We start from the raw sequence: 23,037 nt of genomic DNA, 5'->3' as shown, positions 1-23,037 counted from the left end.
GGCCACATTGCCACCATGCTCAACTTCTGCCTGAGGATGACATTAAGGTAGGGTTCTTCTCTTCTGTGCTGTTACTTTGTGGTGCACTGGGTCTTCTCAGCCTGGACCAGAAAGAAAGCCACCGCAGCACCAAGGGAAGAGTCATCCTGTCTTAGCTAAGACAGGCTCACACACCTGATAGGCCTGACAGAGTTAGAGTGGGCCAGAGAAAGGCTTCCAGAAATAGTGGGGGCTGAGGGTTTGAACCCATATCCTGGTGCATGGTAACCTTGGTTTTTCTGAAGGATGATGACAGATGGGTTCCCTCCACTGAGCCTGCAGAAACCACAAATCCTCAGAGGGGAGTCAAGGGGACAGAGTCCTACACTGGCTCAAGTAGGCTGGCATCCAGAGGAGGACCACTGCAGAAGCATTCCCCCTGTCTTCCAGGTGTCGTGGTGACAGATGGGGAACGCATCCTTGGCCTGGGGCACCTGGGCTGCTATGGCATGTGCATCCCTGTGGGCAAGCTGGCACTATACACAGCATGTGGGGGCATCAACTTACACCAGTGCCTGCCTGTGATGCTGGATGTGAGCACCAACAACCAGGTAATGCCCCCAACCTGAGTCACAAGGGCAGGGATGCTTCTGCCTCAGGGCACCTCCTCTGCACAGGCCACATCGGAGAAGGAGAGAGAGAGACAGAGAGAGAGAGAGAGATGCCAGGCCAGGCAACATATGTGTCCAGCAGAGAAGTAGTTACAGAAGCCAGAACTCCTTTGTTGCCCCAAAAAGAATTTTGGTTCATACTCCCAGAGGGGGAAAATGTTAGGGGAAGATGACCTGAATTCCACTGGGACCTGAAATGTTTGTCACCAAGTATCTTTATTTCTATACCATCACTGAGAGGGAAGAGAATCTCAAAAACCAGAGGAAGTCAGGTACTGTTTTGCTTATCTTGGAGAAAAGGGGAAAAAGGGAGGACATTTGGAAGAAGTAATAGGTGTAGGTGTGACTTAGAAAGGAAGTGAATAAATAATTAAAATGAATAAAAATGGGCAAAAATATAACTACATACACACCTATATATAGACACAGAGAGAGAGAGGTAAATATACTCAACCGACACCTATGACCTCAGAACTATAGCAATTTCTGCTGGAGAGGGATGGAAACACAGAACTCTGATGGTAGGGGTAGTATGGAATTAGACCCCTATTATCCTATGATTTTGCAGCACACTATTAAGTCACTAATAAAACATCAAATTAAAAGGAACCAGGAAAAGAAGCCAGACCAAGTAGGACAAGGGCCTGCCCCAGGTGTGAGCCCCCACACCACACAGGGATGCTTGGCACCAGGGGAAATTCAGGTGCTGTGATGACTTTACTCATCCTCCACCACCTCCTCCTTTTCCTTTCTCTCTCTCTCTCTCTCTCTTTCTGAAAAATGTGGTCCTGGGCAATGAAATTACCCATGGCTTAGTCCTGGTTCCAAAAAGCTAAAGTCATGGAGAACATGAAGAGAAGTGGTGAAAGTAGAATAGTGGTTCCCATTCTAGACTCTTTTCTTCAGTCTTTTTTCCACCAAAGCCATCCTTAAGGCCTAAGATGCCTTTTCCCAGCCACCAGAATTCATCTGTTCTCAAGGTCATGTGTATTCTGAGTTCCCTCCCAAGTTACCTTTTGTCCTACTGTGTCATTGCTTTGTTTGTTTGCTTGTGTCTGTCTGTCTGTTTGTTTGTTTTGCCAGGGCACCAATCAGCTCTGGCTTATTGTTGGTGCTAAGGATTGAACCTGTGACCTTGGAGCCTCAAGCATGGGTTTTTTTTAGTATTACCATTAAGCTGTATCCTTTGCCTCCCTGCTGAAAGGTGTCATTTGATCAGATGCTGGGTGTATCCAGAGTTCCATAAAGAAATCCCCTCCCACAACTGGTTTCTCATCTCCTGGCACATAGAAACCCAGTTCTAGCACTGAGTATCTATGGATCAGTGTTTGTGTTCCATCCTGATTATCTTCTTAGGATAAATTCTTAGAAACATAAGGCTGGGGGGGATAGCACAGGGATTCTACACAAATACTTTCCTGCCTGAGGCTCTGAGGTCACAGGTTCAACCCCCAATCACACCATAAACCAGAGCTAAGCAATGTTGGAGGGGAGGGAGAAAGAGATAAAGGAAAGAAGGAAGAAAGACAGAGAGAGAGAGAGAGAGAGAAAGAAAGAAATGAAGGAAGGAAGAAATAAAAGGAGAAAGGAAAAGATGGTCCTGCAGGTGTGGATGGGAGGGAAAAGTTAGGAGCTATGCTCCAGTGTCTCTCTTCTGTCTGTCTCTCTCTACCTCTGAACAAGTAACTAAAAGAAAAACAGTTGGGGAGAGAGGCAGGCAGTGGTGCACCTGGTTTAGCACACACTGCAGTGTGCAAGGATCTTGGTTCAAACCCCTGGTCCCCACCTGCACGCTAAAGCTTCACAAGTACTGAAATAAAGCTGCATGTGTGTCTCTGTCTCTTTCCTTCTCTATCTCCCTCTCCTCTCTCAATTTCTGTATCTATCCAGCAATAAATAAATAAAATAAAGTTATAACTTACAAAAAGGAAGAAAAACAAGTGACTGCCAGAACCAGCGGTTTTGTTGTGCAGGCACCAAGCTCCAGGACCAACCCTGTGTCAAAATTTAAACAAAGAAACAATTAACTGAGCTGACCTCACCTCTGAATTCAGAGACAGTAAGGGCCATCAGTGGTGAGTGTGTGTGGGGTGTGGGCTTGGGTGGTTCCTGAGGCACATAGGGGAGGGAACCCAGCATCTAAAGTCCAAAGAGGGAAACCTCCAGGACCGAGCTGTTCTGACTGGAGGCAGGCTTCAGGATGTTATGAGTGGAGGGGAAATGTGTCCTTCCCACAAAAGGTTCTAGCATTCAGGATGCCTCTCCCCTACCTGGGGCCAGGTTGAGTGAGTGAGCAGGTCCTGTGGATACTGGCTGTGAGATTAATGAGGGGACATCTCCTCCCTGGAATGAGGGTGCCCTCACTCTGTGGAGAACTGCCCAGGGGAAGCCCAGCTAAGGCCAGTGAGTTTCTTGCTCTGTCTTGCCCCAAATCCCATCAACCAGCTACACACACACACACACACACACACACACACACACACACACACACTTGGAGCCAAAAAGAAAGATCCAGAAAAAGGAGCTGAAAATGTATCTGAAGGGACGAGTATGCTGAGGAGGACACATGAGACTGAGGCTCAAAGGGGCAGGAATGTGGTAGATGTTTGGAGAAGAGCCAGAGGGATGTCATCCAGAAATGCCCAGAGAGGTTGTCCTCTGGCCTAAATAAGCCAGCACCTCTCACAGTGCTCTGGCTTCTCTTGGGGCAGAGCACCCTGACACAGGATGAGGAACTGAATGAACTGCGTGTCTCAGTGGCTCTTCAGGGACTCTTCAAGAAGCTGGGAGTAGCTGCAAGTGCTGGGTTCAAGCCCCAGCACCACGTGAGAGCATCACAACACCAGGGGCACTTTATGCCTGGTGGACCAGTGCTGTTTCTTTCTGTTTCATGCCCCCACCCCAAACAAAAAATAGGGAACAACAAGGCACTAGGGGGCTTGTCTGGTAGAGTGCACATGTTACGTGGCCAGAGGACCCTGGTTTGAATCCCAGGCCACTGTGTGTGAGCACCTGCAGGGGAGACACTTCCTGTGCAGAGGAGCAGTGCTGTGGAGGTGTCTCCCCTTCACTAGCTCTCTATCCCTTTCAGTATCTCACCCTTTCAACTCATTGCTGGGGTTCAGTGCCTGCACAGCTCCACAGCTCACAGAAGCTTTTTATTTTCTTTCCTCTAGATAAAGGGTGAATGACAGAGAGATAGAGAGGAGAGACACAGAGAGAAGAGAAACCACAGTGCTGGTCCACTACTTGTGAAGTCCCTCCCTATCCACATTTGCCCACATGTTGTGGCTGAGGTTCAAACCCAGGACCTCTTGCATAGTAGCATATACTCTCACTGACTTCTCCACTCAGATACGGAATCCACTGCCTCATCCAGTTTGAGGACTTGGCCAGTGCCAATGCTTTCCGTCTGCTAAACAAGACTGAGACAAGTACTGCATGTTCAGTGATGACATCCAAGGTAGGTTCTGCCTTGGGACTGAGTATCTGGGACTGGATCCCTCACACAGGACCACCTGCTGCCAGCGTGCCACTGTGGCTCCACTGCCTCATGACTCAGGCTTCCCTGTGACCTGGGAGAGAGTGCTGGGGCTTTGCTAAACCACTGCTCCTTGGAGACCATAGCTGCATCCAGGGAGATGAGTATTACATGACTGCATATATCTGTGACTGTACAAGGACGCAGGGTCGAGCCTCTGGACACCATATGGGAGCACCTACAAGAGGGAAGCTTCATGCAATGGAGCAGTGCCATGGTGTCTCTCCTCTTTCTACCTCTCTCACTCTTAATCTCTCTCTGTCTCTTGACGTCTATCATACCATATATATATATATATATATATATATATATATATAATTTAGGCATTGAGCCCTATGAAGAACACTGGTGACAAAAAAAAAGAAATGAAACATGTAAAGGGCATTCTAAATAATGCAACCAGCAAGTACAAGCTGGTAGTGAGCTACAGTTTCAGCCTCTCTCCACAGAAGAAGCTAACAAAGACCTGGGGCAGATACAGTAAATGTTTAAAGCACTTAATATATAGGGGTCCTATGGTGGCATGGCTAGTAGATCATACAAGTTATCATGCTCAAGGACCCAAGTTCAAGCCCTCAGTCCTCACCTGCAGCAGGAAGCTTCATGAGTACTGAAGCAGTATGGCAGATGTCCCTCCTCTCTCTCTCTCTCTCTCTCAACCATATGTCTGTCATGTCTGCATTTACAGGGAATGACGAACTGTGAGTAGTGTGTCCCCTTTCTGGTGGCCTTGAAGACCCCAGGGGTTGGGAGGGGCTTCTAGTAGACACTGATAAGCACGACCTGGATTGGAAGTGCCAAGGAGGATCCAGAGAGGGGTCCTCAACAGTGGGGACTAGAAAGATGTCCCTAGGGCCTGTGACTGCAGATAGAGGACACTCCACAGGGACAGGACTCTCTGGGGAGCATCCATGCTCACTGCCAGTCCAGTGTCTGGGCATGCTGCACCTGATGTTCCTGCCTTTCTCTCTGGTCCCGGCAGAGCTGCCAGCATGCTGAGTCAGAACAGGCCAAGTAAAGCAGTCTGGGGGTTGAGGTTGGGAAGTAGGGGTGGGGGCCTGTGTCCTTCATCCTTGGGTAGACTCACTGCAGAATTTGGGAGGAAATACGTAGCTCTGACTCTGGGGACTACTGCTGGTCTGTCTGGGACCAGGAATGTCCCAGAAGACACCAAAAAGGGGGTGGTGATAGGAGAGTCCTTGCTGGAGTCCAGTAACTCTGCACTAGGCTGGGGAGAGGGAAGCCCACCTGGTCTTCCCTGGTTTCGCCCTGGTCCCTGTATCTATAGGGGTAGATGGGGGAGGGCACATCAGGTCCCATCACCTTTATGCCTCCCAGTGGCCACTTGTGGCTTCCATTAAGTGACCCAACTCAGCCTCACTGTGACACGGGGCTGACAATGGGCCCACAGGGACAGCTGGCCAGTCACTATGGCTAGCTTCCAACAAGCCCACAATAAATGGTTCAACAATAAATGGTTCTACAATAAATGGTTCAACTGGAGGCCACATTGGCTCCCTATTCAGCCCTCATTCCCTAGTTGATCTGAAGGGTTTGTCAGGTGACCAAGAATCTGGGGATTAGCATCCTGAAAGGACATTGCAGTGGTTTTGCAAAAGGGTTTTCACTCCTGAGCCTCTGAAGTACAGGTACAATCCCAGCAGAACCATAAGTTTGAACTGAGCAGTGCTTTGTTTAAAAAATAAATGGATAAATAATGAAATCCCTCTTGAATATACATATTTGAAATACACACATACAGATATATGAAGTATTGGGGCCTGGGTGGTGGTGCACCTGGTTAAGGGCTTTATTATCATGCGCAAGGACCCAAGTTCAAGTCCTCAATCTGTTGCTACCTGCAAGGGGAAAGCTTCGTAGGTGGTGAAGCAGTGCTGGAGGTTCTCTCTACCTCCCCCCTCTCAGTTTCTCTCTGCTCTATCAGATAAAATAAATAATGTAAATAAATAAATAAATGTTAGCAAGAAAGATAAACTACATATATATGAAATACATATACATATTTGAAAGAAACATGGTTAAGGTGGGAGGCTTTGAAGGAGACAGTCACAACAGCTCATTCAGATAGTGCACTCCTTTCTCCTGTGCACAACCCAGGTTTGAGCCCAGCCCCCACACACTGGAGGTGCTATGGTCGCTCTCTCTCTCTCTCTCTCTCTCTTTGTCACCAGGGTTGTCACTGGGGCTCAGTGTCTGCTTGACTCCACTACTCCCAGTGACCATTTTTTCCTTGAGATGGAGAATGAAAGACATCGAGGGAAGGAGAGATACCACAGTACTGTTCCACAACTTGAGAAGCCCCCACCCCTCTGCAGAAGCTCCCTTAGGGTGGCTGGGGGACTTGAACCCAGGACCTTATATATGGTAATGTGTACACTCTACAGGGTGAGCCAACTTCTGATCCCCCCTTTCTAAGTCCTTAATATGTCACCCAAGAGCCACCCCCAACCCCCATGAAAGTCAATTTTGGAGAAAAAAACAAACCTTCTGTTGTAGAGCTCAAGACTTGTTGTTCAGCCTTTGAGGTTCTGGGCTGAACTGTGTGTTGTGGGGGGAGTAACTTTTTCCTCCAAAGGCACCCCAGGGAGAACACCCAAAGCCAGCTAGGCAGCCAAGGGGTTGGGGGGCTCAGGAAGCCACATACACTGCTGGGATATAGAGAGTACCAATGGTCAAAGGTCAAGGTGCTGCTCAGAAGTCTAGGAAAATTATATTTGGTGACCTGGGGGAGCAAATTGCGTGTCAGTAGAGCAGAGAGCACCTTGGCAGTGGATACTGTCAGGGTTATTCAGATTCCAGCCACCAGAGAGAACATTCCACTCCCAGCACCAAGGCCCTGCCTTGGGGCTGTTCTGCTGATGGTCTTTGAGCCATGTGCTGGTCAGAGCACAATCCCTCCTCCAAGAGGCAGAAGGCTGTGCTGAAATAGGTTCCCAGGCTGAGGAAACCCTGGAATTCTTCTAGGGAAGATTTACAGGCGCTCAAAAAATCATCAAGTTGGCAGAAACACATCTTTAGACTCCAAGAGATCAACATTAAAGAGGGCTCTGGGGAAATACCTATCCAAAAAAGGGGACCAGAGACTTCTTTGCTGGATTTCGAGGGCCTATTGTCATTTGGGGAAAGATATCTATCTTTTGTGTCATAAGATCTGTGAGTTCAGATTTGTGACTCCCTGACTTGGCTTTGGAAGTTTCTTTGAGTTGAGTATGATTTCATCAGCCCAAGAGACCTACTCCTTACTAGGTCCCCAGACAATCTAAATGCTCTGCAAACCAAGCTGTAAATTCATGTTCAAATCTTTTCTCCCCTGTCTGCAGTAGTGTAAGGCCCTGGTGATCCACTGGGATAAAAATGTAGGCCAAAGACTGTGCTTGAGTCCCCACACAGCAAATCAATATAAAGGGCTGGTGTGTGTGTTTGGGGGGCGGGGTTTATTGGGAGAAAGAAAATCAGCATCCCCTGACCCTGATTTCCTACCTCTCCCTAAAGAGCCCCTCTTCCCTTCTGGTTCCCATTCACTGGTTTTAACATCCACAAGATTATCATTATTTGATCTGGTCCATTACTATGTTTGCTTCTGAGTGGGAGGGCTACACAGCAGCTTCTGTCTTTACATAACAGACTGTTAGTTAGGTCTTCCTCAGTCTCTCTAGGAGCCAGCTGGACACACGGGGCACCCCCCACCCCCACCAAGTAGCTGAGCCCACTCTGTTCTGTCACAGGCACAGCCTCCATGGCAGTGGCTGGGATACTTGCGGCTCTGTGGGTCACCAGAAGCCGGCTCTCTAGCCATGTGTTCGTCTTCCAAGGAAGCGGGGAGGAGTCGGGGTTGTAGGTGCTTCCAGGAAATGGAGAAGCCTAGAGGCAGCCTGGCACGATGCCTCATCTGGACACTGCGCTCCTTTGCCATGTGCACGGGCACTGCATTGGAGGAACATCCAGACCTATGGGCTTTTAGCACCCTCTCTCATTTGAGGATCCTTGCGTCTCCCAGGTGTGGAGGGAGGAGGGCTGGCTGCTGCCTCCCTGGGTCTGAGCCTGTCCTGTATGGCACCCCCAGGCTGCCCTGGGCATCACTCACCTCCTGGTCATGGCCCTGGAGAAGGAAGGCATCCCTGCGGCTGAGGCCACCAAGAAGATCTGGATGGTGGACTCCAGGGGACTCATTGTCAAGGTGGGTTGGCCTGGGGGCAAGACATGGGGTATCTTACAGTAGCTGGAGATGGGGTGCTCACCTGTGAGGAGGCAAGTCTGGCAGGCAGGAGAGAGAGGAGGAGGATGAGGGCAGGGCCTGCTCTTTATTTGGATTGATGGATTGATTGATTTTGCCACCAGGGTTACCACTGGGGCTCGGTGCCTACACTGCTTCATTAGTCCTGGCTGCCTTTTTTATGTAGAGAGGAAGAGATAGAGAGAAATAGAAAGGGGAAAAAGGAGAGAGAAAGATAATTACCCTGCAGCACAGAGTGACCCCACTCAGATGTCACTTAGAGCCTGAACTCAAGTCCCAGATTCCACTAGCTTAGAAAACTGGGGAGAGGGATCCACGAGACTGTTCAAAGGTCAGAGATGAAAATGTAAAAACTGGGGCTAGGAGGTGGCACACCTGGTAGAGCACAAAGGTTCCCATTTGTGAGAACCTGAGTTCAAGGTTTCAAGTGCCTGGTCCTGACCTTCAAAGAAAAAGTTTCCCAAATTATAGAACAGGCTGAAGATGTCTCTCCTTACTCCCTTTCTGTCACTCTCTGTCTCCATGAAAGAAAGGGAGAAAAAAGAAAAGAAAAGGAGGAGGGAGGAGGAAGGTAAGAAAGGAACAAGGAAATAGTGACCACCAATAGTAGTGGAGTTATGTAAGCACTGAGCCTGGGCAATAACACTACTGGCAATAATAATAATACTAAAGTATAAGTACCATGGACACCTGCATCTGAGAGCCATATATTTCAGTGGGCAGGGTGTATACCTTGCCATGCACTTGAATCACTTTAAAACCCTAGCACCACATGGGAGGGTGTCATTACTGGGAGAAACTCTGATGCTGTGATGGCTACCCTTCCGTGTGTGTGTGTGTGTGTGTGTGTGTGTGTGTGTGTGTGTGTGTGTGTGTTTGTGTCTCTCTCTCTCTCTCTCTATTTCTCTCTCTCAGAAAGAAGTACAGAGTGCTCTCTGTGGCTCAAATGCAGCAACTCTCCTCAGGTTCCTCACAGCTACACCCTTTCTTTCTGTCTTTGCAGGGGAGGAGCCATCTGAGCCCTGAAAAAGAGACTTTTGCCCAGGACCATGCTGAGATGGGCTCCTTGGAGGAGGTGGTGCAGCAAGTGAAGCCCACAACCATCATAGGTAGGAGGGTCGGCCAGGCTCGGAGGTATTGAGACTCCATGCTGGCAAAGCTCTTTGCTCAGGCCACATTTTTTGTTGAGCAGCTACTGGGTAAAAGTCTTGGGACTATGGGGACAGCAGGGGCCCTCCTGGCAGAGTGCACACGTGACCAGACTTAAAGGCCTGAGTTCAAGTCCCATGTCACCAAAGGGAGCAGCAGCAGGAGGGGAGATTCCCAAAGTTGGAGTTATTCTGCAATGTCCCCCTTATCTCTGTGTTTCTCTTTGGAGGAAATAGGGGAAAGGGGCCACTGGTGGAGGTGTGCAGACACAGAGTCCCAACAAGAACCCTGATGGCAAAAAATAGAATAAAATAAAATAAAATATCGTAGTATTGTAGGATTGGACTGAGAAGAGAGAGTTTGTGTCAATCACCTGATTATGCTTAGTGAAATAAGTAAGATAAAAGATATCTATCAGATGCTTTCCCTCAGGGACATGGCCTCCTTCCATGAGCGCTCCATAATTTTCGCACTGAGCAACCCCACCAGCAGGGCCGAGTGCACAGCTGAGCAGTGCTACTGCAACATCCAGGTCAGAAGGCCCTTACCAGGCGGGCAGATGAGCCCTCCAGGGGAAGATGACCTGGGGCCTGGGAGCCTGGAGGAGGCATGGACATGACCCAAGAGCTGTGGGGCTGGCAGGCAAGTGGGTGGGTATCCAAGTGGACAGGTGAATGGTCAGGCAGGTGGGCAGCTGGAGGGCAGGTAGGTGGGCAGGCTGAAATAGGCAGGCTCTGGGACCTAGAGCCTGCATAATCACTTCCAGTTCCATCCATGTTGCCCCAAAGATCACAATGTCAAGTTTTTTTGGACGCAGAGTAGTATTCCATGGAATATATATCCTGGTACTTACTCAGCTTATCATTACATTTAGGCTGCTTCCACTCTTAGATGACTCTGATGTGCTTCATGGATTCTTTCTGGACAACTCTGGGCATTCATAAGAACAGCTATATTTGACTAAATATTTATTTTGATGAGGGGAGAGAGAGAGAGGGAGAGAGAGACTGCTGAGCTCTGGCACATGCAAGGCGTACCCTCGGGCTTGGGGGACCTGTACTCAACTGCTGGTGTCTCCCTGTTGTAGTGAGTGAAGCTGAGTGTTTCTGAGAGTTTAGTCAGTGCCAACCTCCCCCCACCCCCCACCAAGCCAAGGCTCAGACTTTGGCTTTGTTCTGGAAATGGCCAAACTCAACTTCTTTCTCTCTTCCCATTCCCTACTCCCCTCCCCAAGAGCACCCCACCCCACCCCCCCAGCAAAATGTCCAGGAGGTGTCAGAGCAGCACCTGTCACAGGGGAGACAGTACCCGCCCCTCAGCTCCATCAGAGATGTGTCTCTGAGAATCGCCATCAAGATGAGGACATCTGCCCTGTGACACTGGCAGGGAGGCAAGTGGCCTTCTCTGTGGCTTGCGGAGAGGAGGGGAGAATGGTGCAGAGGAAGCTGGAACTGTGCTACCTGGGCTGTCCCCTCCTTGCTTCCTGTCAGCCATGCTCTCACCCAGTGCTCCCACATATGTTTGTGCACACACAGGTATGGAAAGACATAGCTGCACATGTGTGTACATGTGCATCTTATGCATGCACATATGTGTTAATGTACATGTGTATACACAGAAGACTGTATGGAACCAGAAATGGAACCTGAGAGCCCAGGCCATAAGCGTAAATCAGAGTGGCCAGGTGGTAGCTCACCTCGTAGAGAGCACAGGTTACCTAGGTTCAAGCCACGATCCCCATCTGCAAGGGCATCTTCATAAGCAGTGGAGCAGTGCTGCAGGTGGCTCCAATTCTGTCTCTCCCTCTAATTCTGTCTCTCACTTCTATCTATCACTATCTCTGTCTCATTAAAAAATAATAACCACAGGGAAGAGTGGATCCATGCAGGCACTGATCCCGAGAAATGCCCCTGGTGGAAAAAACAAATGTGGAGCAGTGAAGTTATCTTTGATGATTCCAGGAATGCTGAGGACATTATTATATTGGTATTTATATTAATATACATATACATATATACCTTACATCTTTTTTGTTGATTAAACCAATTTTTTACTGTTATGTTGGCTGGATAGTGGTTTACAGGACAGTTGTTGACACATGGGTGCAATCTCTCACCTGCAGAACACTCTCAATCTTAACTTAGGTCCTTCTGTTTCATAATGCAACAGAAATCCTCCCTTCAAGCTCCCCCACGGCCCTTTTCCCACAACCTTCCCCAGAGTCCTTTGCTGTTTTTGTGCAATACATGAAACTCAGTTCAATTTTACTTGTTTTCCCTTGCTGTCCTTGACTGTTAAGATCTGCCTGTGAGTGAGATCATCCAGTATTCATCCTTCTCTTTGGGGCTGATCTTATTTCACATGATTCTTTCAAGTTCCATCCACAATGAGGAAAAGGAGATGACCTTGTCATTTTTCACAGCTGATCAGTGTTCCACCAGTGCTCCACTTTCTTAGCGACTCATCTGTCATTGGGCATCTGGTTGCTTCGAAACTTGGGTTGATACAAATAGTGCTTCTATGAATATACCTGAAGTATTTATTTCCCCAATCATTTTTAATATTTGCAATATTTATTGGATAGAATCAGAAATTGAAAGGGAAGAGGGAGATAGAGACAGAGAGATGCCTGCAGCACTGCTCAATCACTTGTGCAGCGTCCCTCCTGAAGATGGGGACTGGGAGCCTGAGCCCTTGTCACTGGGCATTGTATCAAATGTGCTCAATCAGATGTGTGATTACCTGGCCCCAATTATTATTTGTGTTTTTTCATTTCCTAGAATTGAGGAGCTTCATAGTATATAGTCCTCCTAACTGCCCCTGCTCCCCTAGCTGGTGCCCTCCTTAGGGGCACACTAACAGCCATTCATCCCCCACCCCGACCATCTCACAGGTCCTCACATATGCCTACAAGCACAACCTGGCCACTTATTGCCCGGAACCCTTGGACAAGGAGGTGTTTGTTTTCTCCCTAGTCTACACTCCTGACTACGACTCCTTCTCACTGGACAGCTACACCTGGCCTAGGGAAGCCATGAGTGTGCAGATGGTCTGATGCCATTTCTGCAGGGCTGGGGGCAGGGACAAGGGAGGGACACTCACAATACAGATGACCTCTGATGGCTGTCCTTGTCACTGTCTATCCCTAAACTCTCTGCTCAAGAGCAGAAGCCCAGGGACATCTTGTCCCACAGGCCCTAAGTGCCCATCTTTTTAGAACCTCCCTCCACATCTGGCTTAAGGATTTCTCCAGACTTTCTGTTGCCAGCTCTGAACCTAAGCTTGTGAGAAATCTAAAAGCCCCACCTGGAGCTCAGCCCTGACAGTGCCCATAGCTGCTGGTGGGGACAGAAGTGTGCCATGTGGGGAGTCACTTGGACGGGAGGAGAGTGGTTCAGGACATGCAGCTGAGAAGTGAGAGAGCAGAGTGGTGGAGCAGTAACTAAAATACACGAGTCACAAGCATGAGATCCTGACTTCAATCCTTGACATCGAGTGTGCCAGTGATGATACTGCATGACACAGGAAGCAGACACTCAGGAAACCCCTGCTGCCTGCTCTGCCTAGAGCCACACTGCCATCTTTCAGCCACAACAGGCCCCTTTCGTGCAGGTCTTAGTCTCTCCATATCTCCCAGTGTGCTGACACTCAGTGTAGTGTCCCCAAAGCATAGCTCTGTCCCATGACTCCTGGATTCGGGCTAAAGATTCCTGGGGGTTGGGGGTTGTTCCAGAACATTCATTCCTTCAGAAAAGTCCAGGCTTAGGGAGGCATGATCAGATTCACAAGCAACTTTTCTGGAGGAGAGAGGCAGAAAATAGCTCTTCATACTAAGGCCCTGGGTTCGAGCCCCTGTACCACATGAGAGTACCATGAATGGTAAAAGGGGTGGGGAGCTTCATGGTCAGGGGACTGGTGCTAGGGTAACTTTAGTCTCTCTCCCCCTCTGGACACAGTGGAACATTTAAAGCCAGGAGGCCTCTGAGCAATGGAATTACACAAGCACAGGGCCTTGGGTTCCTTACCATTAGCTACAGAAAGTTGTTACATGCAGGGACCCAGGAGGGAGCTGTGATAAAGCCTTGATGCAGGAGGCCCTGAGTTGGAGACCTACCATTACATGGGAGCACCCTGGATAAAGGCCAGTGGAAGGCTGGCAGAAAAGCTTCCCTGAACAGACCCTGCTTGGCCCTACACTCAACCCTGCTAGAGCCCAACCCCCACCACAGTGGAGGAAGCTGCCCTACTGGGGTCTTTCCTGTTCTCCCTCTGTCTGAAAGAATTCCCTGGAGGGCTGAAGCCTTGGATTGGGCTCCATGGATGGTGGGACAGTAGTTTGATCTTGTCTTCTCTCTAAAACATACAGACTTACAGGTTGTCCGAGGAAGGTAGCTCAGTCACAATGAGCAGGCATGAGGCCCCTGGATTCCACCTCGAACAAGGCACCACATTAGATAAAGAACTATGGATTGGAAAAATAGCTCACTAAAACAGTGTGCTGCTTTGTCATGTGCATGACCCTGGTTCAAACCTGGCACCCACAGAATTGAGGGAAATTCAGTGCTGCTTCTGTCTCTCAAAAAGTCAGCCCATAGTGGTTAAGTCTTGATGAGAAAAAAAAAAAAAAAAAAGATTAAGAGCAAGCAGGCACATAGAAATGCTTTATTATTTTAACATAAATTCCAAGAGGAGGTTGTGCTTTTTTAGAAAAGGACGGGGGTGACACACAAGGAGGGTACATGCACAAGCAGGAATACACCCCAGGCGAGGTGAGGCTGGGTGCCTCTTCCCCAGCTTCTTTGGCAGATGCTCTGGGGAGCATGGACTGGGTGCCAAGGGCATGAGAATGAAGACAGCACTGCACAGCTAGGGGGTAAAGCTGGGGTCCCCCTCCCCAGCTGCCCTGGAATTGAGTGATATGGGGTCAAGGGTGAGCCTAGAGGACAGGAGGTTGCACTGGTGGACAAGAAGGGTTGGCTTGGACTGAAGGGAACTGGTGGAGTGGGGGGAAGGAGGTTGGTGGAGTGAGGTGGAATGGAGAAGGTTGGAGTGGGAGGAGAGAGGTGGTTGGGAAGGGAGTGGGTTTGGGGAGTGGTAGACTGGGGGAGAGTGAGGGGAATGGGGGGTGAAGTGGGGAGGGGTGGGTTGGGGGAGGGGTAAAGTGGGGGAGAGGGAATGGAATGGGAGAGGTTTGGAGTGGAGAGGGAGGGGTAATGGGGAGGGGGTAGGTTCAGGGAGGAGTAGAGTGGGAGGTGTGGGATTTGAGTGGGGGAGGGGTGGGATGGGGATGGGCTGGAATAGAGGAATGGGGAGGGTTGGGCAAGGGGTTTAGACTGGGAGATAGGGAAGTTTAGTGGGAGGGATGAGAGTGGTCTGGTGCAGGCTGGAGGTTGAGGTCAGATGCATAGTCCAGAGTTAGGCTGGGAGCACTCTCACCAGCTGTCCTGAAATCAGGGCTGTGAGGAAAAGGGATGTGGGGGGGGCGGGTGTGAGGGCAGCGCACCACAGCTCAGGTGAGGCTGGGTGCCTTCACCCCTGCCACCTTGGCAGCAGGTGCTGTGAGGTTGAGGCTAGATTGATGTTGGTGGTGTGGGTGGAGGACAGCACTACACCCTAGGTTGAGGCTACATAACTCCTCCCCACAGCTGTCACATTATGCTCTGGGGTGCAGGTGGACTAGGGGGAGGCTGGGGGTGATCAGGCACACATGGATTCACAAAAGGTGGGAGGACAGACACAATCTCCTCCGCAAGCTCCCAGATGGCATCCTGCTGGAGTCCCAAGACAACTGAGAGGCGAGGATCGGACTCTGGCATCACAGGAGCATGCGATACCCTGGCAAGTGTTTGTTATAAGGCCAGAAGTGGGTCTTGCCCTTGTTGGATGGGTCTCGCTGACACTGTCTGCAGTGTTTGTAGTCATTACACTGATCCAAAATAAATAGTTTGTCTGGGGCCCTGCAGGGGAGGAAGCACAAGTAATAGTGAGAGGCCTTCCTCAAAGCTGTGAAAAGGAGACAAGGACATTGACCCCCCCCAACTACCTGTTCCCCTTGCCCCCAGCCTGCCCTTCTCCTCTCACTCACTGCCACAAATGACGGCCCTACATGGGAGAGGAGGAGGAAACACCTTCCACTAAAATCAAAACATCTTCTCTAGAACAGATTGTATCCCAGTGGGAAAGCTAGCATGGCAGTTGTGCAAAAGACTTGCATGTCTGAGGCTCTGAGGTCCCAGGTTCAATCCTCTGTATCATCATTAGCCGGAGTGAAGGAGGAGTAGAGAGAGGAAGAAGAGTAGGAGGAGAGGAAGGAGGAGGAGGAGTTATCCATGGGTCACCTAGGATAACAAGTCGTTAATTGGTCATTTAGAATACTTGGGGCTAGGGAGATAACATAGTGGTCTGCAAGTGACTTTCACTTCCTTTTAAGTTTCAGTTTAATTCCCAGCTCCACTATAAGCCTGACCAAAGGTCCAGGAAAAAAAAGTTTGGCATATTGAGGCTTTGCTAATATCTGAAGGGATAGGCTCCATCTGATTCAGCAGGTTTTTCACCTTCTCAGTCAGGCACATGTTAACTTTCCCCATTGACAGATGAAAATAAGACAAAAGATCATCAGACTTTCCCAGGCTAACTGGCAACCTCCATGGCCCTAGGCTCTGCTCCTGGGTGGTGAGTAGAGAGAGACAGGGCTGAGGAGAGGGGACAGGCACCCTCTGGGAGGATGGTCTTGTTTCCTGTTTCCTGCTGGGTGTCTCACTTAGTATAGCACCCATTACCCATGACTCCATTCCTAACTGACTGCCCGTTTACCCATGATTCTTCAGCTCTGCTCTTAACACTCCATAAGCCTGGGTTGGAAAATAACTCACTGCTTGAAACTTGTTCTTTCCAAAGAGAAATGCCCCACACTCTGTTCCCCACCGTCCACAAAAGGAAAACAAAGGTCCCTTGAGTAGAGGCAGAGGAAAACACAGTTGGTAGACATTTAGCAGGCAGCACAGCTGTCCCCACACTAAACCCAGACTTCTGTCCTCCATGGAGTTCCCTTGGCAATCCCCACTCATTTGCATGAAGCTCTATAGACCCACAGATCAGAGGGGAGGAAATGGGGAGAGGAGGCAACTTGCAACCCCAGAAGGCAATTACTTGTCAAAGGCCTTGGCATCTTCATCTCGCTGATGCTTCAGCACAACATCTTTATCCCATTCTTTTCTCAGGTGTTGATTGATGGTGTTCCTTCGATCCTCTTCTGCACATCTTTCTGCTAAATGCCTGGAGGGAAGGCAAGAGTCTGACTCCATCCACTGCCACCATCTCCCGCCTAGTCCTCTCTCCTTTGGATTCAGTGGGAAATCTGGTTTTGCTCTCACTCTTTGGAATAAGAGGTAAAGGTGGAGTCCAGATGGTGGGGCACCTAGCTGAAGGCACACGTTGTAGTGTGCAAGGACCCAGGTTCAAGCCTCAGGTCCCCAACTTCAGGAGGAAAGTGCAACAGGTTTCTCTCTACTTTTCTACCAATCTCAACCCAAAATAAATAAATTTTTTTCAACAAAAAAAAAGAAAAAGAGTCAATAACATGAGCAGATAGAGTGAACCCTAGTTAAGGGGTCCAGAACCGCTTGCTTTCAGCCGAAACCTTGTTTCTGTCAATGAATCCCCACTCAAAAGCTGTTTGTTTCCTTTAACTCATCTAAAAACACATCTCTTGGATCTACCCTATGATCCTGCAATTCCTCTCCCTGGGATATATCCTAAGGAACCCAACATACACATCCAAAAAGATCTGTATACACATATGTTCATAGCAGCACCATTTGTAATAGCTACCAGCAACCCAGGTGTCCAACAGATGAGTGGCTGAGCAAGTTGTGGTTTATATACACTATGGAATACTACTCAGTGATAAAAATGGTGACTTCACCATTTTCAGCCCATCTTGGATGGAGTGTGAAGAAATTAGGTTAAATGAAATAAGTCAGAAACAGGATGAGTATGGGATGATCTCACTCCTAGGCAGAAGTTGAAAAACAAGATCAGAAGAGAAAACACAAGTAGAACCAGAACTGCAGTTGCTGTATTGCACCAAAGTAAAAGACTCTGTGGTGCAGTGGGGGGAGAGTCCATGTCCAAAAATGATTACAGAGCATCTAGTGCAGTTTGTATTGTTATGTGGAAAACTGAGAAATGTTATGCATGTACAAACTATTGTATTTACTGTTGAATGTAAAACATTAATCCCTGGATATATACTCATCCCATAAGGTGGCTTGTGACATGCAACAGCCTCAGAAGTTGACAGGGGAGTAGAGATGAGAAGCAGGCTGGGGCGAGCTAGGGTCATTCATGACTCTCCACCTGTCCACACATGTTTCTACTAAGGTCGGTGTCAAGGGGTGGGGGAGGAGAGGGAGAGAAAGGAGGAGAGGATTATGGTGGGGAAGGAAGGGCCAGGCCCCTTACTTTTCCTGGTTTTTCTGGAGCATTTCTTTTTCTTGCTGCAGATTTTTTATGTGGCTGAGGATAAGCTGTCTTTTGTGGCCTGCAGCGGCTTCCACCTGCTGCTTCATATATTCAATATTTCTCTGCCGCTTCTCGGCCTCCAGGGTCTTCTCATTCTGCCCAAAGTTGGTGAAGGTGCCCATGGGCTCATAGATGGGCAGTCTGGAAGGCCTGTGTTTCAGCTGGAACAGAGAGAGCCAGTGTGAAGGCTGCAGCATTGGGGTACACTGACAGACCCACTGTTTATAGGAAGGAGCCAGGGCACCCAAACTCTCATGAGGAAACCTGGTAGGTGGGTGGGGGCCCAGTATTCTACCCTCCACACACCTACATTCAGAGTGCTAGGAAGCAGTGTACAGTTCTCAAAATAGCAACCCATCCACTTACCTGGTATTCCAGTGCTTTCTTATACATTTCTCTCTGCTCAAATTGATGTTTCTTCAGTTCAGCTTTTTGTTCATCAATCCTGATAATTGGAAGAGGAGGAGGTGAGACCACAGTTTATTCTAATGGAGACCAACATTATCAAAACACACCCAACAAGTTACAGTGGGAATAATTCCAAGGAATTAACAGCTGGCACTTCCTTCTGGAAGCCTCCATTACACCTGATTGAGACGGGCCTTGGAGCCTGGTGGTGTCTTATCTGGGAGAGCACACATGCTGCCATGTGTAAAGACCTGAGAGATCAAGGTCCTCACCTGGAAAGAAGATACTTCACAAACAGTGAAACAGTGCTGCAGGTGTCTCTCCTGTTCTCTCTCTCTCTCTCTCTCTCTCTCTCTCTCAGTCTATCAAAGAAAGGACTGTCAGGTCTATGGCCATACCACCCTGAACACACCCGATGTCATCTGATCTCAGAATCTAAGCAGGGTCAGACCTGGTTAGTACTTGGATGGGAGAAAGGACTGTCAAAAATAGTGAAGTGTCAGGGCACCAGGCCCCAAATAACCATAGTGGCAAATAAGGAAGGAATGGAGGGAAGGAGGGAGCAAGGGAGAGAGAGAGAGAGAGAGAGAGAGAGAGAGAGAGAGAGAGAGAGAGAGAGTCTAGCTTTATGGAGGCAGGAATTACCTCCATTTGGGGGAGTATTTCCCACAGCAGTTTCCTTCACTTCTCTCCTAACCTCCTCCCTGACTCAAATGTTCAGCCTCAAGCCATGTGCAACAAAACACTCTCTTTCCTCAGAAGTGGGAAATGAGAGAAATGTTCATCCCTGTCTGAGCTACAGGAGAATGGCAGGTATGAGTATGTTGAATGCTTTCCATGATGGCCTGAACCCTGCTTCCAGTCTGGGCCCCCACACTCCTGACCTTGGCTCCAGGGCCCCCAAGAGACTGATGATAAACCTACACTGGGAAGGGTCCCTGCCTCAGACTGGCCCCTTCTTCCTCTACTAACACCACTGACCACAAAGCCAAAGGCCATGGTGCTGACTGACAACTGTGCCTGGCCACTAAGGCTGTCCTGACACTAAGCATGGTGGCGATGACGGGCTGCATGGGGATCCTGGTTGGCTGCCTGAGATGTGCTGAAGCACTAGCTGTGCTGCCCAACCCTTCCCCACCGGAGTCTCCCTGCAAGTCCACCAAAACTCACTCTTGTTTGAGTTGAAGCCGTTCTAGCTGCTCCAAGACTTCCTGGCTTTCTTGTTTTTTCTTGGCCAGTTTACTATTGGCATCTATTTGTTTAAGAAGGTTCTTAGTATACTCATTTTTCTTTTCAGTGACAATAGCAGCACTTTCTGGTCGGTTCTCAAAGATGTATGGATTCTAGGATGAAAGAGGAGCAGTTCATTTCTTTGAGCTGAGCAAGAAAGCAACTGATGGGCTAGGAAACTAGCTGGCTTATACAGTGACTGCTTTGTCGTTGGTAAGACCTGGGTTTCAGCCCTGCGCTACCACACTGAAGGAGCCTCAGTGCTGTGGTTGCTTTCTACATCTATCTAAAAGAAAGAAAAGTCATTTTTCAAAGTGCTGATGAAGCAGCTACATGTTGAACTCACCTGCTCCAAGGTGACTCTGAGCAGAACTGACCAGAGGTCACAGGTCTTTTTTTTCTTCCCCATGGTATGTGTATGTATGTATGTATGTATGTGTGTGTGATGTGAATATGTGTGTGTGTGTGTGTGTGTGTGTGTGTGTGTGTGTGTGTGTGTTTGTGTGTGTATGTGAACAATCTAACCCCAGGGCCAAAGGTGTGCAATCATAGGTTCTTCTACTAAGCTCTACCCTAGGCCCAAAGCCCTGCATGGTGAACAAAGGCAATACAGTGGACTATCTATCATGTCCAAGAGTTCTCAGGTTAACTAGATAATGGTGTGAAAAAAGGATGATTTAGGTAGATAAAAAAAGAAGCCAAAGTGACTAAAAACATGAAAATGGTGGTGAAGCATATTCACTACCATCTGTAATGAGGTTTCTCAAAACTTCTGCACCTAAAGCTCACCTGAGGGTCTTACACCTGTGGAGACCTCAGTTCTGGGGGTGTGGGGAGGGGCCCAAGATTCTATGGATTCTATGAGCTCCCACTCAGAAAGTAAGTGTCACTCTTGTAAAGCCCACTGGAATACCTTTAATCTGCCCTCCAGAGGGTGGGTTCAAACATTCCCAGACAGGGATATATGCAAGTGAGAGGCAGAAACAATTCTTACAGAAAAGTGGCATTTCTGATTCCTCTGTGATTTTATAGCATCTGCGACACCAAGGTTATATGCAGCATTCTTCATGCATTGTTCTTTTTCTGATTTTAGTCTCAACTTTGCAAGGAAAAAGAAAATAAATAAATAAAACCAACAGACACTGAAAATGTCATTCTGTTTCTGTGGCTACTAACCTTTCTCTCTACAAAGACTGTGTTTCAAATGAGTCCAAACTGATTGGGCTTTTCTATGTTTGTTTTGCTCCCTGACAAAATGTTTCCCAGTCAAGACCTTTCTTTTTCAAACCCAAGGCCTGATGGGTCAAGCAAGCCAAGCAGAATGGCAGCTGAAAATGGTGGCTATCTATGTTCTTCCCTGCACTCATGCAGCAGAGAAGAGTAAAGGCATTAATCCTCCAAACCCCTCCCCAGTGCATTTATATAAGCTGTGAAGAGATCAAAAATTAGCTTCAGCTCCTAAACATAGTGCACCAAACAAGACTTTAGTCTGTTCCTGGAAACCTGGCCATGACCCAAACTTTATTCTCACATGAAATGCCTGATTTGGCACACTGCCAGGAAGACATGCGCAGGACATCTGCAGTGGCCTTGTCTTGTCTGCTGCCCCCACTGCACCACCTCTCAATCAATGCATAACACTACCTGGTCTTTGAATGCAGTGTCCTTGTTGTTCATTATCTGGTATTGATGTAGAAATTGCTCGTCCTGTTCTTCTTCTTTGTTCTCGACTTTAGAATACAGTGCACTGTTGGCCTTAGTACGCTGCATACACACGTAACAAAGTTCCTACAATGACACCAAGGGTCTGTTCCTATCTTTTGCTTTCTTATCTTCACACTTCTTCCTGTGCCTCCCCCATGACTGGATTTCTCCAGTCTCAGGAGTGTGTTTGATAAAAGGACATTTAACAGCGATTGGCATGATGGGTTTGATAGGCTGAGTCCTCGGGTTGCAGGAGTGGCCACAATCCCACTTGATGTGCAGGGTCTATGTTCACTCAGAACCCTTGTTCTCCCAGCCCTGTTTGTGTTCAGTGGCACCCACCCCCATCATTTGCTTGTCTGAGGAGACTGGTACCTGTCCTGCTTTCTCATGATCCCTACAAGTTGTAGTCTCAGAGGTCTTAGGTTCTGTTTTGGTGTTCTTTGATGGACTGGGTGGATGTGGCACACTATAAGAAAACAACAACAGGGAGTCGGGCAGTAGCACAGCGGGTTAAGTGCACATGGCGCAAACAAAAGGAGCGGCCTAAGAATCCCAGTTTGAGTTCCTGGCTCCCCACTTGCAGGGTAGTCACTTCACAAGAAGTGAAACAGAACTGCAAGTATCTATCTTTCTCTCCCCTCTCTCTGTCTTCCCCTTCTCTCTCCATCTCTCTATGACCTATCCAACAATAAAGACAACAATAACTACAACAATAAAACAACAATGTCAGAAAAAAGGAATAAATAAATAAATAATTAAAAAACAACAACACAATTTCACATCTAGAGTGAAATTAGAGGCAAATATAGCCAATGGAAGACAGCTGAGTGGTTCTCTTCTGAGCTCTGCATTGTATAGGTTAGTGACCTATGTGTCTGATAACCCTGGATTTCAATCTCAGCATGCTTGTTTACACTTGACTTTTGTGCATTACTGACTGCACTTTCTCAGGCATGGGAGGTACAGTGAACACGCACACACACACACACACACACACACACACACACACACACACACACCTTCTGCCTGTGGAATTAACATTCTAAAGCAAAGTTAAACAAGGTAAGTGAGGTCTCCAGTGTGTTTGGCACTGCTGACGACCATGCACACCTAGCTTCCCTCTGATAGACTGTGAGCCCTGGACATCCCTGCAGTCCTCACCATGGAGCACAAATGCAGGGACACCATGTGAAGGCATGGATGGAAACATCTAATATCCCTGAATCAAGCTAAGACTCAAACTACACTTAGTACAGTGTAATCCCCACACTCCACAGAAGACCAGCATGTTACCTTTTGTTCCCTGTTTTTGTAAAGACAGTCTTATTAGGCTCCACTGAGATAGGCAATATTACGGGAACAATATTTCCAGTTGCTGGAATGGGTTTTTGACCTGGAGGTCTAGGTAGAAAGTTGTCTGCGGAATAAGAGATAGAGTTAAGTTTCCTTTCAGTCGTTTCCTTTGAGGCTTTAATGGTCATAGATACAATGAAGAGAGAAAATTACAATAGGAACATATAACACATTCTTACTCTACACCAACTGTGCTAAGTGCTTAATATAATGCATAATGG

The 23,037-nt window shown here is 48.3% G+C and overlaps 1 protein-coding gene and 1 pseudogene across 1 annotated transcript; one reads left to right on the top strand and one right to left on the bottom strand.

Moving 5' to 3' along the window:
* The first annotated feature begins 260 nt into the window (after positions 1 to 260).
* Positions 261 to 12,650, top strand: LOC132533790 (NADP-dependent malic enzyme, mitochondrial-like; annotated as a pseudogene).
* Positions 12,651 to 15,192: 2,542 nt separating this feature from the next.
* Positions 15,193 to 21,123, bottom strand: LOC132533789 (coiled-coil domain-containing protein 81-like). Its single transcript, XM_060175805.1, has 7 exons — positions 21,120 to 21,123; positions 20,751 to 20,839; positions 19,697 to 19,869; positions 18,485 to 18,599; positions 18,058 to 18,279; positions 16,745 to 16,902; positions 15,193 to 15,552 (listed from the first exon to the last, which is right to left on the bottom strand). The coding sequence occupies exons 1-7, from the start codon at positions 21,121 to 21,123 to the stop codon at positions 15,411 to 15,413; spliced, it is 903 nt and encodes a 300-aa protein (XP_060031788.1). The 3' UTR covers positions 15,193 to 15,410.
* Between the last annotated feature and the right edge of the window lie 1,914 nt (positions 21,124 to 23,037).

The sequence above is a fragment of the Erinaceus europaeus genome, chromosome 17 (genome assembly GCF_950295315.1).
Source record: "Erinaceus europaeus chromosome 17, mEriEur2.1, whole genome shotgun sequence".
Classification (NCBI taxonomy): domain Eukaryota; kingdom Metazoa; phylum Chordata; class Mammalia; order Eulipotyphla; family Erinaceidae; genus Erinaceus; species Erinaceus europaeus.
Note: the sequence above shows the minus strand (reverse complement) of the source record. Positions and strands in the feature narration are given on the sequence as shown.

Bases quoted from the DNA above. Each gene is read 5' to 3' on its own strand.
- LOC132533789 (XM_060175805.1), bottom strand. The intron at 18,600-19,696 runs GTGAGTTTTGGT...TCCATTAGAATA, and splicing joins CGGCTTCAACTCAAACAAGA to AACTGTGGTCTCACCTCCTC. The intron at 18,280-18,484 runs GTAAGTGGATGG...TCTCTGTTCCAG, and splicing joins AGAAAGCACTGGAATACCAG to CTGAAACACAGGCCTTCCAG.